We start from the raw sequence: 20,994 nt of genomic DNA on the forward strand, positions 1-20,994 counted from the left end.
TCGTTCGGTAATAAAAATAAATAATCCGAAATGCACTCACCTCCCAAGTCAGCAAAGAAGATGTCCCTAAGGGCCAAGAATTCCTCCTCTGGCGCCATATTAGGACTCCCGAAACTATCGTTCTCAGGCCAAATCTCCCTGCAAGAAAATAGATAGATGTATTTGAAACCAGGGTATACGAGAAAAATGGAAAACAACACGGTAAAGGGGGAACAGTCACCGTTATAAATTCGTAATGTGGCGGAAAAGGGAGTGTTCCAAAAGTGAAAGCAGCCCTGAATTTATGCTTTTCTTTTCATTCTTTTGTTAATCCAAGTTTACAACATAACATAAAGTTAGATGGTTAGAGGATATTTATTTTAGGTATGTTTACCGTCTAAAGAAATGTTTGGGCTTTGTATTTATCGATTACAAAAGTAAATATAACTCATTAAATAAAACTGAGTCTAAGTAGCTGTTGCTTCTATCCACGGGACTATGGATAGGTAATACCGATTACTTCGACCATGTTGAGGACATTAGATAGTTTTCTATTTTATGACAAATTTTTTGCGACCTTAAAACTAATTTGCTAAAAAATAGTTTTAATTCACTTTAAAGGGTGGAAAAGGGATAAAAATTAAATAATAAGTATACCTACGTACATCTATTTTTTTTCTAGTTTATATACTTTTTTATTTTTTATAAAATTTAAATAATTATAATAATAGGAACTTCTTACTTATTTACAACAAAAGATTTAGGGCAACATCATTTAGCTTATAGTCTGAGGGTTTTTTTTTAATTTTCTTTTTTTTACTTATTCTTCACATTCACAGGTAATTTATAACTAAACCTCAGACTAAGTAGTAAATTAGCAATTATTAAACATAAATAAGATTATCCACACAAATTACTATGGTGTCAACGTCACAAAACTCAGACTTCTATCAGTCATACAATCCACAACGCGACGGTGTAATCAGAGTTGCCTATCTATAGTCTGGTGAATAGGAACAATCGCTACGTAGACTCTAGTTTAAACAAAATGCACGAGAAATAGTAAAATATATAATAGTTTAATATTATTTAAACTATACAGTTGCCTTACGCCACACCTCTGGTTACTGATTATGGATAACCTTCCCAGGAAGCTAGAGCTTGAAGAATTCCATGCGCAAGCATATTCGGAAGATAGACTAGTGTAATATAATATTCACGGGTAAATTCACAACATAAACACTGTATGTAAGGGCAGCTAAGCCGCGTGCAGGATGGTGAAACAGTGGTGTCAGGAGACAGGGCTGTCGATCCACTTACAGAAGACTGTGCTCATTTTCTTTCTTAAGTGGCAGAATTTGACACTTTTTAAACCTCCCACTACGTATCAGACTCGCCTAACATTAGAGAGTTACTTTAGACAGCAAACTCACGTATGTTTAAAACTCACGTAAAGCAGGTAGTAAATAAGACAATAGCCCTAATATAGCAATTACAGCAAACAAAAGGTAGAAGATGGAGTCTAAATCCCTATGTTCTCCAATGGCTTTATACTGCAGTCATATGACCGAGCGTTGAATACGGATCTATGGCAGGGTGGCTAGCGACATTAAAGGTCACCAACGACCAAAAACTCTCTAGACTGCAAAAATTGATCTGTTTGGGAATTATTGGTGTTATGAGAACAACATCTGCTATGAGAAAAGCATCTCTAAACATTATTCTTGAGCTACCGGAACTTCTAGGATTTAAAGGGGGGCCATAGCGGTGCATAAAAAGATGAACGATAGCGGAGAATGGCGCAATGTTAACTTAGGACAAGGCCATACGACAATCGCTCCAGGATTAATAAAAACATGCCAACTCTGACATCCAGATGCACTAGAGCGAGTGGCAAACTAACGTTAAAGAAAGGCTTTCGGGACGAAATCCCGACAAGGGAAAAATAGTAAACGAACCAAATCAAGGAGCTAAACAGTTCCCAGGCCTGGTACACAAATGGGTCATGGATGGAAAGCACTAAATCAGTCGGAGTGTACAGGATGGCAATGAACACAGGGGAGTCCTTTCCGCTAGGGAAACACACCACAGTTCTCCAAGCAAAGGTGTTTGCTATATTTGAAATAGGAAACAAACGGGAAGCAGTGGAAGGTAACGATATATAGGTATACATTTTTCTCTACTCTGATCAAGCTGCCCTCAAGAGGATCCAAAAATCCAGGTCCAACTCAGCGCTAATACAGGAGTGCAGAGACGCATTGAAAACAAAAGAGATGATATAAGATCATGATGGCTCTAAAGTAAGGCAACTGCTAACAAAGAGCCGAAAAGGGATCAATGACTTATTGGAAATCCTAACTGGGCATAACTTCCTAAACAGGCATCTACACCTTCTTGGTATAGGAGAAAGTTTACTCTGTCCGAATTGCGGTACAGAGGAGGCAACTTAATACCACTTATTAGGAATTTGCGATAGGTGGAGTAGCCCGAGAAAAAAATTTTTTGGACCAACGACATTCCAAGAGGAAGATCTCAAAGATCTGGACTAGGACATGATCCAAGCTTTTATTAAAAGGACGGGCAGACTCAGTGAAGACGTTGCATTGGGAGTAAAGGCGTAAGGATAACTGATTCTGGGGCTGGCGAAAATGGACTTTTAGGCCTATTTGCCGAGCTCAACCACCCTTACTACTACGACATTTAACATGACCATAAAAGTGCCATAGAATCATTTGACAAAATGTAATATTTTACTTTAGACCGCAATAAATCATGGCTTGTGTGTCGAACGCGTCAGAACAGTCTTTGAACAGTCAAGAAAAAATGTTTAATTCTACATCTACATATTTAATCTTGAAGTTATATCCCATCGTACTAAGGAAATGTTTGTATTCGTAAATGACGACCATGACGTAAATGACGTCATTACTAACATACACAGTTGACGAACATAAAGGCAAGGATAAACAAACTGACCAACAAAAACAAGCCTTCATATAAATCTAATGTTGGCAACGCAAAGATACGCGCGTGGCAGTTAAACGAATAACTCCACCAACTCTATGAACAGTGGGAATCTGTGGATATTTTTCTTAAAGTTTTCCTAAAGTTGTAATGTTCGGGAAAGATGTGCATTGGGAGTTGATTCCAGAGGGTTGCATTTCGCGATAAAAAGGAGTCTTAGGAAGAGAATATAGCGAGTAGCGACGTCCTAGACGTCTGCAGATGCACTTGATATTCGACATCTGCCTGTCGAGTAGATTTTGCGTGTATAGCTGCAAGTCACAGTGCCCATAAAACTCTAGGTGGAATGTTATGGGCCAGTTCGGAACAGCATTGACCGTGATGGTATCGGTAAAACAGAGTCAGGTCCGATATCTTCCTTCTAGGCGCCAAACTCTCCAAACTTCTTCAATTCTCTCAAACAGCTTCAAAGTATGTTTGGATGCAGAGCTCCATATGTAAGGGTAATACTCAAGAGAGGGACCAATCTGGCCCTTTGAAAGCGTTTAAAGATTTTGCGGCGTATACAGTCTTCTCGTTTTAAAGAGAGACCCGAGTTTTTGAGATTTCGTTTTAGCTATTTCCGCTACATAAACATGGCAAGACATATTGTTTCCAACCTCCATACCTAACAAGCAAGCTAACAAAGACAATAGCAAAGTAAGCCCAGATATAATAAGACTTGGGGCGTCTGGTTGGACGACTTCAATCAAAACACTTTACTGTCATCAATAAAGCTATAAATTGGATTAGAAGTCATGTCGAGAAGGTCGTTGATATATAACAGGAAGAGGGTAGGGGACAAGTATCCCTAAGGGACACCAGCGTTAATTTGAAACCTCTGCAAGGGATGTCTATCAACGACCACCTAAATGGATCGATTCGAGGAAGCTTCTAACCCAAACAACGAGAGTATATTACTCAATAGCTTGGTCCAAACATGCGTGACACAGGCCAACAGACCGCCAGTAGACCTGTGTTTTCAAAAACCATCCTGGCGGACATTAATGATATTGTGTTACGGCTATAAGTTCCTCGACCACAGGGTGTCTAGTTTTAGATCATGGACTAATTTGACTTCCAGGATACTTCCCTGTAGTAGAATAATGCTTTAAACCAATGAGTTATGCAAGATTCTCTGTGGTGGAGTTTATGTTTGTTGTCGTTCCGTAACAGTGAGGATTCTATTGGCAAAGTCCATTAATCGGCAACAAAGACACAAGAACTTCACTTCGCTTATTTCAAGGTTCATCTGATAAGACTACTTCGTTTTCGTGATTAAATTAAAGAAATTATCCACTTTCAAATATCCCAATAGTAAAATACACCATGCTAAATTTAATCTTTCACAACAAAACAAACCTTAACCTTCCTCAAACAGAAATCGATATTATTGCTTCCGCCATAGCCAGCTACGTCACGCGCTCAGCTGATTGTCGTAGGTTGGCAACACTTCATCACCTGAATTGATCTGCTGTGTCACTCCACGAATATTGATTAACCAAATGGACAGGGCCGCATTCAGAATCACACTCACTTTCGCGATAGTAATTTTTTAAATCCTGTGTTTGGTTGTGGTTGATCATATGAGAATATTCCTTTACAGTCTTCCTGCAGCATCGTTAAATATATTTCTTTTCTTAATTATTAATGTTTTCCTCTTAAACGAGGAAAACAAATATCAAAACTAAAATTTCTTCCAAATCCTATCCTGTATTTTAGGTAAATAATGTTACTAAATGGGGTCTTCGTTTAAGGTCATGAGGGTCAAATGAGTTACTCTTGCGGGGCCCGGAGGTTACTCCGAACCTTTGTTCGGCTTCCTGGTTCTCTTTCGTCTTTGTACTTTTACAAAGAGCAGCCACCATCTTAAAGTAGAAATCGGTATTAATCGACTAATATCCCAGCCGGGAATTACTATCCACTAACTGTGGGATTTCACCGTTTCTTCGAAACTCATCGGCTTGAAGAGTTAAGCCGTATTTGTTGATTATCCTGTTAAAGAAGATTTAACTAGGAGTTTTAGGAAGATGGAGGGCTCGTCGGAAACCAGGCTTGTGGCTCACTGGCACGATGTTCCTATTATATTGATTAGCAATTGGGCATGGTACATTTTGAAATAAACGAGTTTGTTGAGGAATTATCGAGTGGGATTTGAGGATAAATTTGATCATCAAGAACATCTAGCAGCATCCAAATAGGAGTAAGTCTAGTTAGCGAGGTAAACTTCCGGGGGCAACTAGTTCAGGTCCAGTGATGTAGCCGCAGAGGTGGCAGACCTACCTACATCCAATTCGGGCAAGGGATCATACCACATCAGAATAAGTACCTTCTCAATCAGTTTTGTTCAGTGTATTTCTTTTATTTTAACATTATTTGTTTCAACTAACCTAAAGGTAAATTTTAATAAATATTAAATAAAATATAATCTGCTCCTAAATGAAATAATTTATTCTTGTCTTGATTCTTCTTAATCCAACTCAAAATGTAACTTTAATTCTAGTAAAATAAATGAAACGTGTAAATAAGTCTTTAAAAAAAAATAAAAGGGGGCTGGAGTTTTGCCCAAATGACTACATTAAGTATTTAGAATTTAAGATGAGCTGTGAGCTTATTGCAATTGCATTAGGTAATCTCTAATGTTACTGTTCTTGGTTCGAATTTCTTTGTTGTGATAAACTATTTGTCATTAATTTAATTTAAGCTGTACCGCTATCTAAAATAAAAGAATCCTGTCTCACCGAATTCTCAGTTTTATTAAAAGTCAATTCATTATGTATTCTAAAGGGAAATATTATATATTGCGTAAGTAGGCTGAGCCAGTTCCGTGAATGGCTCAGCAATGCTAATGGTTGGTAAGTGGTCTGGTGGCAACCTCACACAAACTAAGACTATCTCATATTTCAGCATCCCATTAGACCCTGGAGTTGGTGAAGGAACCTGCCGCCTTTGCGACCGGGCAACTGGAGTGGACTGGCCGAGAAACCATCACCCGTTGCACTAACTGAACTGACCTCTCGATCAATGTCTTTAGTGGAAGATGAAAGGAATATACGGGTGATATCTTTCCAAGTTGCTGAGTTTATTTATGGTTTCTCTACTGGTTCATATAAGGAATCTTCTAAAGTGTATAAAACATAGAAAGTATATAGATCTTCTAAGTCTCATTGCTTCACAGTTTCACCATGTTCGGCAGATTTAACGTTAGGTGTTGTTTCTAGTCATTTTAAAGTTACAATTGGTGGACTCAGGTATTTTAAAATTTGCTGGTTGACAAGTTTCTCCATTACCTTAACGATCGCCGGAACAAAAGCAATCGAACCGTAATTGATGAGCATAGTCTTTTTTCTTTTTTTGGATATCCGCGAGATGGTTAAATTCACGCAAAATTTCCAGTCTCCAGGGAAGAGCCTTCTACTGGGTAGAAGAGAAAATAGTTTGCACAAGATTGGTGTCAGCACGACCGCACACTTTTTTAATCCGATTTGATAGTGTTTAAACCTTTGGGAACATTCTTAAGATCTCTGTGGAGAAAGACCATATCTGGCATTGAAAAATCCTTTCTGGGTAAAGTACGGTAGAGTTTGATGCGAAAATTTGACCCAGAAATTTTGCCTTTTCCATTATGTTCATTGCAATTTTTCACCTACACAAACCTTGACTAACTGCTTTTGCTACAGATTAGAACGATATTGATCGTTCATTCGAGAGGCAATTGAGAAATTTGCTCTTCACCATCTTATTAAAAGTTTTCTTTGCAGGCTTACACGCATTTCTCAAGGCGACAAAATTGACACGAATTGCACGGTTTGCTTGGCGCAACTTACGATAAGCAACATTTATGTTGTTGACCAAGAGTTTTTCAAGATAATCGGAATATAAGGCTCTATACCTGCCAAAATCACCTCTAAGATCTTGGTCGTATATGCTGAAGTACCATTGGCCTGAAACAGACAACATTCAAAGGAAACGAAGAGAGAAGCTGTTTTAAATGTCTCCAGTTGTATTATATACAAGGTGTTTACTAACATTACTTAAGATTCTTTAAGTTCAAGCAATAATTGCTTAATTTTTCGAAGGATGTTCTGTCCTTTTATGATTTTTGATAGGACGCTTTGTTTCGAAGATACGGAGCTAAAAAGAATTTCAATCATCCAATTTTAGTAGTTTTAAAATTATTAACGTAGCCAAAATAAAGGTATAGCGTACTATACTGGACCTACCAAGTAATAAAAAATATAACAATTCCGTTGGTTTCTTTTAAAAACATTCCGATTGGCGAAAAGACTTGAGTTTTTAGTTTGTTTGTACATTTATGGACTTCTTGATATCAATTTATTAGAGGCTAGTCGGTTGTTCGGTGAATGATTGCCTGATTAGTATGTGCCTAATAGAAAAACTTTCAAAAGTATACATTAACGACTTCGTGAAACAGGACCATTGAAGCGAAGTGGAAGATCAGAAAGGCCAACAACAGTAAGAATATTACTAGCAGAGAGAATTATAAACTATCAGAGAATGTGTTGGCCATAGTAGAAGAATATTCAAATTCTTCAGATATACTCAAAAGAAGAGAAAGATTCTTAGAAAGATTCTTGAGATTCTCTAAAAGGGAAGGTTCTTAGAGAATATTTGTTTTACCCATACCACATACAACGTGTTCAGGCACTTCTTCCTGCAGATTTTCTTCGACGTATTGCATTCTGTCAGTGGACTTTGCACACACTAGTTCAAATCCCTAAACTACTGACTCTTATTCTTTCTACCGAAGAAATGCAATAAAGAATTTTCACAATCACCATGTTTGGGCAGAAGAAAATCCACATGAGGTGCATTGAGGAGGAAGATCGTTTTCAACATTAGTTTTCGGTAAATATTTGGTGGGATTATAGGTGACTTCTTAATTGGACCGGTATATTCTCTTACCGGCGAAGTATACCGCAACTTTTTGGAATAAATGCTATCTCAGTTTCTGGAGGATGTTTTGCTCGGATCATCTACTTTGGATGGTTTGCTTGCAGATAGTCAATTTAATTGGCAAGGTCGGTGAAAAGCCTTCTTTAATGTGTATCGCTGGGTGGTCTATAAAGGAAGCAGAAATAGTTTGTGGATCTTTTAATTATTATTTTAAACCATATAACATTAAATCCTGAGGGTTCCGGAGCTTCTTCCCGCTAGAGCCTCATTACGTATTGAAACAGAACAAAGACTCGACGAGATATCGTATTTCTGCTTATTGGTTTTATGAGAAGAATAAAGCGTGGAGCAACACAGACTAATAAAAAACACGTAATTTTGCAATATTCTGTTGAACTGATATGACAACACTACCTTTTTAAAATTCACATGTCTATACGAAATGCAACATCGTAAAATTCTATTAATTCTATTATGCCGGTGAGGTATGTTTGCGAGCCTCTTGAAACATCTGTCGAAAAGCTACCTGGGGCCTGTGTTTAACAACCTTTACATTATACTAAATATATCAGGTTTAATTACATAAATTACATAGAGGAAACTAAACCTTTATTCAACAAACGATAAATAATAAATACAAGTAATGCTTCTTAACCGCATTACACCCTATTTGGATTAGTAACGTCTGTTAGAGTAGGGCGTCTTAATTACCTGTACAAACAAAGACTTTGGTTTGCCTCTGATGTTAGCAAGTTTTAATACTAACAATTAGCTTATGTTTCTCCAGAACAGTTTACGAAAAGGGGGATTAAAATAAACATTGTTGGCTATATTTAAGTGGATGATCAAACTTGCTCAATTTAATTATCATAGATATGCTATTAAGCCCTAAGTGTGTATGGATAGCGGAAACTCGATTATTATTACAGTTTATTCTATTATTTTATTCTCGTGCTTAAAAAACAGCCCTTCCATGGAATGTTTGTGGATAGGAAAAAATATTTTAAAGTGGGCGGATTTTTCATCATTAATTTTTCACAGTTTCTGCCAGTTAAAGGCCAGTTTTTTAGACCGTTAGACTAGACAACAAGGAAGATTGGCACCGTCTTTTCTCGTTTTTTGAATCGGTTAAATCCGCGCAAGTTTCCAGTCTTTAGTGAAGAGAGACCTCTTCTGTATAAAAAATAAAACACTGAACAACGGTGGTGTACGCAAGACAACATATATTTTTTTAATACTATTGACGGTATTTTATCTTGGCGGGTAGTAAATAAACAAATAAAAAATAAAAGTGTTCAAGTGTTTTCAAGATTTCCATGACGGAACAATATCTCTGACGTCGAAGAAGCCCAAACAACACATCATATATTATTATCGTTAAATATATATTTATTAAACTGTAGAATATACGCCTATTATATATTATTCTGTTTACAAAAGGCAGAAAATTTTGGCATTTAACAACAAATTTTGATACGGGATTTACATATTTACTTCTTAAACTCGATTACTACACCTTAAATATTTGATGAAATTCTTCTGAAAAATCACTATTATTCATCGATGCAATCTAATCACACTATTTTTGTATTAAATATTTATTATATATATATTATATAACTAATTTCTTACTGGTAACTTGTGGGGGGGGGGGGGGAGGAAGGTGGTAGGGCAGGGGTAGGGTTAATTTAATTAAAAATTTTTAATTTTTTTTTGCAGAAAATAATTGCCTGATAGGTGATAAAAAAACATATAGCTTTTGTATCTATACTTTTCTCACATAACCTTAAGGTTTTCGAGTAAAATGTAATAAAACCCTATTTTATTTCTTGAAAAAAACGGCTTAACTACATTGCTGTAGTTAAGCCGTTTTTTTTTAAAATAAGTCAATAACTTTTGAAAAAATTTCAGTTTTTTTAGATCTAGACAACTTTTTATTACCTAGCTTCAAAAAAACAGTTTTTAAATTAAAACTATTGGTATATTTATCAACCGTATATGGCAGGGTATATTTATTAAACTGTAGAATATACGTATATCATATATGATTGTGTTTAAAAAAGGAAGAAAGTTACGGCATTTTAAAAAATTGACACGGGATTCACACATCTAGTTTTTAAACTCAATTATTACATCTCAAATATTTGACGAAATGACTCCAATATCACATATGTGCCACTGTGTAATATACGAAATACTTTTCATACACGTATATATCCTATAATAATGGAATATTGTTCACAGGGAAACTTAGAAAAAAAGTAGGAAATGCCTTTACGTGTATGAAACACAATAATTATACCAAATAAAAAAAACTGAAGACCATATTCAGATCATATTGAAGAATACAAATTTGCACATCTGCAAATTAAAAAAAAAAAAATATATCCACATTGGTAGGTGATAAATTTATTTAAAAAATATTTTTTTTTTTAAGTTTTAATACCTTATAGACCCGAAGACGTTTAGAATATACATTTAGGGGAAAGGTATATTGGACTATGAGGACCTATATTGGACCACCTAACAAAATACCTGTAAAATGAAATTTTGAGAACCAAATTGTAACAAAAAAATTGTACATAACTTTAGGCCTGTTATAAATGTATAGAGCTTACAAAACAGGCTAAAACCTGTTCCTGTGGTTAGCAAAAAAAAACAAATCAAAATAGAGTCATTGGTCCAATTTAGGATACTGGTTTCCTATTTTGAACCGCAAGTTCCCTAAATTGAACCATGTCTATGTTTTTTTTATTTTTAATGAAAAAACGTTTATTAAACTATTCAAATACAGTATAAAACTAAATGTAATTCTGACATTAATTTACTAATATACATATAAGCCTAAAATATTAGGTATATAAAAGAAAAAAATCAGTCACTGTCAGACTCGCAGTTTATACATTCATAGAACTCACTATTGCGACCAGTGGTGCACTTTAAGTGTGCCCACTTCTTGCACAAAACACAGCGTATCCATCCTTCCCCTGGACCAGATTGCAAAAATGGAGATAGGAAAACGAGGCAAAGGCACTCTTCATCTTCCGATTCCGATTCACTTGATGACTTTTGCGGCAAGCGGCGTTTTCCCTTATCAGATTTAGATTCAGAGGACCAGATGTCCCTTGAAGGTCGGCTTTGAAGAAGAAAATACCTTTTTAACGGTTTGAGGAGGTGCCACTTTCTTATGTTGTTTTTCTTCAAGGGCATCCTTGTAGGGGCTACTAGTTATTATTGTCGTAGAGCTGGAAGCTGCTGTGCGCGATTTTCGTTTTAAAATTGGTAAAGGAGATATTTCATAAATGGATTTTCTTTTTTGGGGCGATGGCGATGGCTTGGAGCATGCGAGCTCTGCCGATATATCTGAGGTTGGTGAGGCATGTTGGGATAGGCTGTTGATGTTAGTAGAAGTACTCTGGGACATTTCGTTTACTGAAGAGGTAATGTTGTCTTTTGGCGCATTTGTAGGCTCGATGTTCACATTGGAAAGGCAAACGAAATCACTGTCATCAAACACATTTTAATCTAAAGGCCATATGCCGCATTTCGCAAATCCGCTTATAGCATTTTCCACTGATGCAGCTTTTGCATATGCTTCTCCCAGTAATCTTGATACCTGAAATTGCGTAATATTTTGGGTAGGGTGTGCACAAAGCCATTTATCTGCTGCTTGATTGTAATATGAATTAAGGGGCTTAAAGAATGAGACGACACAGGGTTGCAACCTGTGGGTAGTGTGTGCTGGTAGTGACAACATGATGATTCCATTATCCCTTGCTAAAGTTATGACTTCCAAATTTTTTGTATGGGTGGTATGTCCGTCCATTATCAAAAATACTTTCGTATTTTTAGATGGCTTCGCAAAATTAATGAAGTGCCTTAGCCATTTTGCGAATAATTCACTCGTTATCCAGCTGTTTCTGGAGGTGCTTTCTTGAGCCTTCTTTGAGCTCATCTTTGAATCTTATTCGCTTGAATATAAGCATCGGTGGGACGTACATACCAGCAGCATTAATGCAGCAAACACATGTCGTGTTTACTCCACGTTCTACGCTTGTAAGAGATTCTATTTGATGCTTACCCTTCTGTCCAATTATTTTTTGCGGTCTCTGGACTGTAGAAAGGCCGGTCTTATCGACATTATATATCTCCGACGGACCAAACTTATGTTTATCATAAAGAGCAGTGAGGCAATTAAAAAAAGCTTTTTCTTTGCTGAACCCTACAGCCCTCGCCGCTAAAGTTGCCTCCGGCTGGCGAAGCGATAGCTCTTTGTGTCTAGACATAAAACAATAATACCACTTTTTGCCCGCTCGTCCATTTTTAAACCTGTGCGGAATTCCATTCACTTCGGCGACATCGTGTGCGAGTTTCCTTAAATCACTACGAGTGATTCCAAACAGACTTCTCTCAAGCTCTAGAACATGCTTTACTATCTCTTCCTCAATTTCTGGTGGAAAATCTGCGGCTCGTTCAAATTTTTTTTCACTTCCATGAACATGTTTGTTTTTGTCGTCAATTCTGCGTTTTAAAGTTGCCTTCGGTATTTTATACCTTCTAGCTATTTCGTTTAAACCTATACCTCCATTTTGATGGACAATTAAGGCTTGTTTCATATCTTCCTCGTTCCATTTTCCATATTTTTCACGTTGTGACATATTTACCTTGAAGAAAAAAAAAGTTGCTTAATTTGGACCGGTCCAAAATAAGAATTATTAAGTGGTTCAATTTAGGATACTATAACCTCACTTTAAAATAGTCGTTTTTAAAACGGTTTGGTTGTGAAAAACAGGTAAACTATTAGGCGAAATAATAGGTGACAACATGTTTAAAATATATACATAGGCAGATGACAAAGTTACTCACCAGTAAAAAAATAAAGCCATAAGAAGCTAATAGCAAAATTACATCAGCCAGCACGAAAACATAACACATGTTATTTCCCGAATTATCGGAACTGTACAGATCTCTTGTTTCGGGCTGCGGCTAGCAAATATATAAGCTATATCTACCGGCCAACAAATGGCGCCTGGCACAGTTTTTATTCGAATAAAGGCGATGGTCCAATTTAAGAGCCGGTCCAAAATAGGGACCTCTCCCCTATATTTAAAAAAATTCTTACTTTTTGTTTGAGAATCACCCTGTAAAGTTTGTCGGTAGAGTTCCTGGACACCTGTTATAATATACCTCAATTTAAGCTTAAATAGGTACCTTTATTATAAATTCCATATAAATAGTTATTTGCCAATTAAAATAAAGATTTTCTACTGGTTTTCCATAACTAAATATTCAAAGTTTTGTTAATAGCGAAAACATTTGTTTATTAAATGCGTCTTGTAAGCTAATAAACATACCTAAACGTTTAACTTTTTATGAAATAATAACTGTATATTATTAGCATGGAATAAACTTCCTTGTTAAACGAGAATAACATAAAGATAATATTAAATTCAACGTATATCACGCGGACATTTAGTTCAAACAAAAATGTGCATGACAAAAATGTTATGCGTTTTCCATTACGGTTATTGTCATGGAAACACCTTCCCTGTTCAATGATGCCATTTTTGATCTACAGAAACCTTGACCAACTGCTTTTGCCTGAGCACTCGTTTGGTATAATTCAACATTTTACTCTTAAAATAGTACAAATAATGTAATTTCCTAGCAACATATCATATACTATTATCATTAAATATATATTTATTTAACGTTTTTTTAGTAAATTTTTGGTTTTGGTATATCAACCGTATATAGCCAAGGTATATTTATTAAACTGTAGAATATACGTATATCATACAGGGTGTCAATTTGAAAAGCTACCACCCACTATATTTCTGCTCCTGTATAAAATTTAAAGGTTTCAAAAACACAGCAAAATTATTTTTGAGGGGAACATTTTTTAGGTTAGTTTTCGATCGAATTGCAGCAGCCCCGACTGGTCATAACCTCTAAAATCTTAAATGGAAAAGGGCGTCGAGTGATACCTCATTTTAAAGGTCTTTTAATTACCTTTTCAAAAATGCTTTTTTAAAAAATGTTGATTGAGAAGTTTGCGAAAAATCAAGCAAACATGATGGATTTCATTCTTGTAATCACTTTAGTAACGATTGACAACTATATATCCAACCTATTATTCACCTATTAGAGGCGTTAATTCCCTCTTTTACTTTAAAAATTAAATTCAATAAAAAAAACTAGGTTACTGACTCTTATGTGCCAGGAAGAAAATGAAGGAAGAATGGCAAGATTATAGTGGCCCCAGCTACAGTCGGATAGAGTGCGTTACTAATAGTTAGAAAGAGGCCGCCACGTAATTAAACACCATAATGCCAACAGAAATCCAGATGTCAATACTATTCTCTTATTTCCTTGAGACCCAACCTTAATCACGAACAATCAACTCCCAACTTGCACAATGCTATTCAGCTAGTCAATAAACCTATTAAAAAAAAATTATTGAAGTCCTTGTTAGTTGTCCTATACAAACCTAGTTGACAGCCATACTCTGTATGCAGGTAATAGGATTACAGAAACCTTGGTTCAAATACTATACTGTTTATTTTAACCTTAGTTGATAGTCGGATAAAGGTAAAAGTGCAATGTACTAATACTATTCTAAATAGAGGATGCTGCTACAATGTTAACTAAAAAAAAACAAGAGAAACTTGTTAAAAGTTGATAAAAGAACTAGAATTAAATGCAAGCGCGAGGTTAAGCTGTGCTTAAATAATTACAACCATAAAGTGAAAAAGTATTGATACTGTTTACAATGTTTAAGACCTCTCTATAATATATAAATTTAGTCAGTTAAAGCGTAATTCACTGTGAGTGCATGACGTCATAAGCTCCCAATGTCACATTTACGCATGACATATCATAAGTAATATATGTATATTTTTGTAATAAAGTATAATTCAATGTAATATGGAATATATAATATGAAATATAAATTAAAAGAAATCAGCAATAATAGAAAAAGTCAAGAATGTTATGATACCAGTAAATCCGTGTCACCAACCTCGCCAGTAGGGTAAAGCCACCCTACATGCCTCCTTTATGAGTACGCTTCAAACCACAGCAAAGCAGCCACATTGAATAGTTTAGCCACAGCGGAGCAGAACTTTCAATTAGTGGGCACCGGGTTGATTCTTGAAGTCGTCCAGCCACACTATTCACAGTAAGTCGATAAACCGACCCACAAGGCAGGGACAGGACCATTAACGGTAGTAAACCCCAAAGTTAAAGTTTTAAATAAAAAACAACCCTAGAATACAACCCTCGTAAGTATTCCAAAACCATCCTTATAAGAACCAAACAAATTATATATAATGACTCACCTCCACGGAGGGTTTTTCTTCTAGATCCAGACAGATCACTCTGTATGGCCAAGTAATTCCAGCAATAGTCCAGCAGAGTCCAGTGAGCCGATGTTAAGGCAGGCAAATGCGATGAGTAGTGGGCCCGTGCTTCGAATCCTCAAATGAGTATGGATTTTCTCTCAACCATGTCAAACATTAAATCAAATGAGAACTACCACTAATGGCAGCGCCGGTTAGATTCCCCTTAACCTGGAGCCACAGCGAACTGACTTAATTGGCAAAAATTACGCAAGCTGCTTAAGCACTTCTGACACCACTAATTCGACTGAATGGCCGAATCGTAACTCCCTATTTATAGAGACGACGAAACTACCGGAAATCTAGTGCTATCCCTCTTCCTCGTCAAAACAAAACTATAGAAAAAAACAACCCATCACATCTGCCACAAGAGTGACGAGTAGTGACAACAGCTTCAGCTCAATCCCGTTGCCAAGCATCGCCAGGGAAAACACAACACACAGGGGAAGACATCATGCCCGAGTCAACATGAACAAAAGGACGTAAGACAAACTCCGTAGGCATCAGAAATCCGGCACCAAAGCGCTACCGGAAATGACGGTCACAGGCTCCGCTGCCAACAATTTTCAGGGAGACCACGGTGCCACCAGAAATTGTGTAATTTATTGTATTTATTTAAATGAATTCCAAAAATACATACACCAAAAGGTAGCCGAATCCCCGCACGTCCCATTGAACCAACATCTCAGAGAAATCTATTGTGATCGGTCAAATATCCTGTGATAAGGAATCAATTCCAAACGTGGCGTGACAAGATATCTCAATTCGTAAGACTTTAGGATATTCCTTGGCAACGCTGTGAGTACTACAGCACCCACATGCTCCAGTCAGCAAAATTCAGTCACGTGAACTTAGCTAACAGGCGCCGAATGTCAAAACAAACGTCAAGATGAAATCAAAACATAGGCCCCCAAAAGAAATCCTCTCCCCAAGATAAATCTTACAAAACAAAGCGAACGGGGAATGCCAAGAGGTTCCACTCCACAAATTCTGTATAGGGGTTATAGGATAACAATGAAATTCCTCTTTTAGAAAACAAACAGGATATCGTGACCAATCAACAATAGATAACCAGTGAAAAATACGAAATACCGGCACAACAGAGTGGTACCAAACTGAGACCACACAACAGCGAAACCAAACAGATCAGTCACGTCACAGGGTGCAAAGCCACAGCGAAGGGACTCGTAAGGGACAAGCTCAGGAAACGCATAATCTCGGGGTAATGTTTTATATTGCCACCATAATGACCCCTCAAAGAGAATTTATTAATAAGATACTGTACTTATTATAGTCAATAAATATTCAATTACTATTACAACAGTGTATCTTTGTAGTTTCAACCTAGCAGATACAACTTATTTGACAACTTCAATCCTTTATAACAAGAAAGGTGGAGGCACTTAGTAATCTTCGATTTCTGAGGTCCCTGAATAGAATTGACCAGTTACATGCTTTACTGATGAGTGTTCATTGTTTTTGAATGGAAATATCAACAAACAAATTTGTCGTTACTGGAGTAATAAAAATTTGGCGAATTTTTAGAGAAGGTCACACGCATTATCATTATTATAATTGAATGGCCATCATGATCGCCCGATTTATCATCTTTAGATTTTTTTTATTGGGGCATTTAAAATCAATTGTTTCTAAAACACAACCTAGTAATTTGAAAGATTTAAAAAGAAGAATCACAGACCCGTGTAGAAAAATCCTGGCAGAAGTTTTTAAAAATTTTAGAAAGGAGTTTGAAAGCAGACTTTATTACTGTGTGGAAAAAAAATGGACAACATTTTAAACATTTTATAAATTAAGTTACCTTTATTACTTTATTTATGTTGTATTTCATTACAATAGTTATTACTTGAAAACATAAATATCTTGACGGTTTTAATTTGTTTCTTATAAAGTATTAACAAAAAGATGTGGTCTCTTTGAAAAGGTCTTTAAAATGAGGTATCACTCGACCCCCTTTCCATTTAAGATTTTAAAGTTTATGTCTGACTCTGCCAAAGGGCTGGTGCAATTTGATTATACACTAACCTTAAAATATCGCGTTCAAAAATAAATCTAACGTGTTTTTAGAAATTTTAAATTTTGTACAGGGGCAAAAATATAGAGGGTGGTACCTTTTCAAATTGACACTCGTATACTATTCTATTTACAAAAGAGGATAAATTTCGTCATTTAAAAAAATTGACACGGGATTTACATATTTTACTGGTTTTTTAACTCGAGTGCTACACCTTAAATATTTGATAAAATAACCCCAGTATCACATACAGTGCATCCCAAAAGTTATGTCTAAATTCATTTAAAATGCAGGGGTGTGTTCGAAAAAAAAAACGCTCGGATCCGTCGATTTTTATTTCAAGTTGCGCATTTTTGTACGTGAAGTTTGTATATACAGGGTTGCTCAAAAATAAATTACGACCATCAACTTCATTTTTTCAAATGAAAGCACCTTTTTATTATTTCGCGTGGAATTTTACGTATGTTTCATACATCATGTCCTATACCTAAGGCCAACAGTTATCGAAAAAAAGACGATTCTTGTAACAAATAAAAAAGAACAAAAATTAAGTTAAATGTTCAAAATGGTTGCCATTCACGGCCTGACAATATACAAGGCGATCAATAAAGTCTCCTTGCACATTTTCAATCATTTCCGGAGTTATAGCGCGCACTTCTCAGCGAATTCTCTCTTGCAAGTCATCTAGATTATTTGGCCTATTAACAAATACTTTCGACTTGAGGTATCCCCACAAAAAAAATTCCATTGATGTTAGGTCAGGCGACCTAGCAGGCCATTCGATTCCTCTCCTTCCTATCCACCGATTGGGAAAGGTTTCATTCAAAAATGTACACACAGTGGCAGCATAGTGCGGAGGAGCGCCATCTTGCTGGAAAACTAGTTCTTCGTCAGGATAGCCTGGGTCCAATGGATTTGGAAATAAAGCTAGTAATGCTGGAACTAATTCAAATTAGAGAAAATCAAGATACCCTTGTCTCGTTAAAGTCTGTTCAAAGAAAAAGGGACCTATTACTTTTCCGCGCACTATTCCACACCACATATTTAGTTTTTGAGGGTACTGGATATTTACCTCCATCATTCATTGCGGATTTTCTGTTGCCCAATATCGACAATTTTGTCTGTTCACACTACCATTCAAACAGAACGTGGCTTCATCGGAAAAAATAGTATTTGTTACTAAATTATTATTTAGATTGCACATGTTTTATAAGCGTTCACAAAACTCATTTCGCCTATCGAAATCGTCATCAAATAACTCTTGCACAGGAATAACTTTGTAGGGGTGATATTTGTGCTTTTTAACTATTCGGTGAACTATAGATTTCGGCATGTAAATTTGGCCCAATCTGCGACAGAGGAGTGCATGGATTTTCTTACAAAGAAAGCAAAACGTCAAGTTGTTCGTTTTCATCTCGAGCAGGACGACCAGATTTCGGCAGATCTCTAACATGACCGAATTCCATGACTGAATTTAGCCTCTATTCTACTCACCACCTTTTAACATATCGGAGGACGATCAGGGTGGATTTCATTGAATAATTCTAAAGCTTCTCTTTAAGTACGTGTTCTATCACCAAATCCAACCATGCACAGAATTTCTATTTTTTCTCGTTCCGTTAACTTTATCATTGTGAAAACCGCAATTTTGCTCGTACACTTCACACTTGATAATATCTGTTTGGCGTACAACTGTCATTCAGTTTCTATGAAAATACACGGTCACCAGCCAAGAATAAAAAAACAAGAATGAATGGAATTTTGCTCTGTATAAAAATTCTCAGAGATAAGGTGACTCGTAAGGTGAACTTCAATAATAATGCTTAGTCGTCTTTTTTTCGATAACTTTTGACTCTAGGTATAGGACATGATACATGAAACATACGTAGAATTCCACGCGAAATTCAAAAATTAAATAAAAAAAGGTGCTTTCATTTGAAAAAATTAAGTTGATGGTCGTAATTTATTTTTGAGCAACCCTGTATATACTAACTTCACGTACAAAAATGCGCAACTTGAAATAAAAATCGACGGGTCCCACAGTGCTTCGACCAATGGACAAAAATCGAAAAAGTGACTTGTTTTTCAGAAGTATTTAAATACCTTATCTTAAAGACCACAAACTAATAGCCACTATTCCACAAAAATGTTATTGCAAATAGCATTTTTTGTTTATAAATATTTGCGCCAAAAATAATAAAATCTCATGTGTTGACCAGTACCTTTTTGTTATTAAAACTTGAGTATACTTTGTTGGTGTTTCAAGACAAGCGGTTAAAAGTTGAAATCTTTTTCAAACATGGACAGTGTACAACAAGGTATGTACGTAATATCATGTATTAAAAAATGTAAAAGTCGTTTATCATTTAACCATAATAAATGTAAAACTAGTTTGCAATTATTTTATATTTCTCTTTAAATTTGAAACTTTGAAAAGGCATATAAAAAAAAACCTCTTAAAACCATTTGTAGTTTTTACATTTTATTGTTAATACATTTATATATTATCATTTCGTATATAGTTTATCTGCGTCAGTCTGCGACGAAGCTTTAAATATTTTTTTTTCAGAGGATGTCAAATCAATAAAGAATGCGGATCTTTTTGAGACATGGCCATCGGAATTAAAATCCAAAACTATTTATCTAAGAAAAAATCCATTCCCTTTTAAATTTGGGCAATCCCTTGCCTCAAGTTGAAACTCACTTCACCAAGCAAAGCAGAAATAAAATTAATGACCTTAATAATTTTATTTTAAAATTTCAAAACGGAACTACTTGTATAGTATCATTTAAAATATTGTTCACTATGATGGATGGTAGTGTAGCAAATATTCTCTCTGACACAAACGCAATATCCAGATGCATCATCTGTGGAAGTCCGAAAAAAATGAGTTTGCCAAATACCAACCGTCCTTCAAAAGTAGAAAACTACAGCTTTGGTTTATCCACATTACACTGCTGGATAAGATTTTTTGAGTGCTTACTTCACATTAGTTATCGATTGCAAATAAGATCTTGGCAAGTTAAAGGAGCAGAAAATAAGAAAATAGTGGAAAACAACAAAAAGAAAATACTGTCAGATTTTAAATAAAAAATAGGCCTGATTGTGGACAAACCAAAGCAACGATACGGGTCAAGCAACGATGGCAATACAGCTCGCTTTTTTTACAATCCAGACTTAAGCTCTGAAATAACAGGAATAGACAAGCGTCTTATAATAAATTTTTCGACTATTCTTGGAACTCTTTCTAGTGGCTGTCACATTCAGGTACTAGAGTTTAAGAAACTTTTAGATGAGACTAAACAATTATATTTAGACTTATATAATTGGTATTACATGCCAAGTAGGCATTATAGAAAATTCTGTCAGCAGTGATTTTAGCGATAATTCTGATTCAGAATAATTTTCCTTAAACCTATATATAATATGTGTACATATTTTCCATATCTTTTTTAAGTTAAGATTTTTTTGTTATAGTTTTCAGGTTTAGTTAAAATACAAACAAAATTTTAGTTTTGATTAGATTAATTTTCACATAAAACTTAAAAGCATTTTCATGCTTAGTATTAGTACTGTTTATTTTTTGCTAAATTTAGGAGTTATTTTTTCCCACTTTTTACATTTATTATTTGTATCTGTAATATTTTTTGCCGTATTTCCTT

The 20,994-nt window shown here is 35.6% G+C and overlaps 1 protein-coding gene across 1 annotated transcript in view; it reads right to left on the bottom strand.

The window, feature by feature from the left end:
* The window catches only part of LOC126745138 (protein timeless homolog), an 817,207-nt gene that overhangs the window by 386,777 nt on the left and 409,436 nt on the right, over positions 1-20,994 (bottom strand). Inside the window, exon 11 of the mRNA XM_050452863.1 lies at positions 41-138. Within this exon, the coding sequence (XP_050308820.1) occupies positions 41-138 (98 nt within the window). The remainder of the gene's footprint in view (positions 1-40; positions 139-20,994) is intronic.

This window comes from Anthonomus grandis, chromosome 15, assembly GCF_022605725.1.
Source record: "Anthonomus grandis grandis chromosome 15, icAntGran1.3, whole genome shotgun sequence".
Lineage (NCBI taxonomy): Eukaryota > Metazoa > Arthropoda > Insecta > Coleoptera > Curculionidae > Anthonomus > Anthonomus grandis.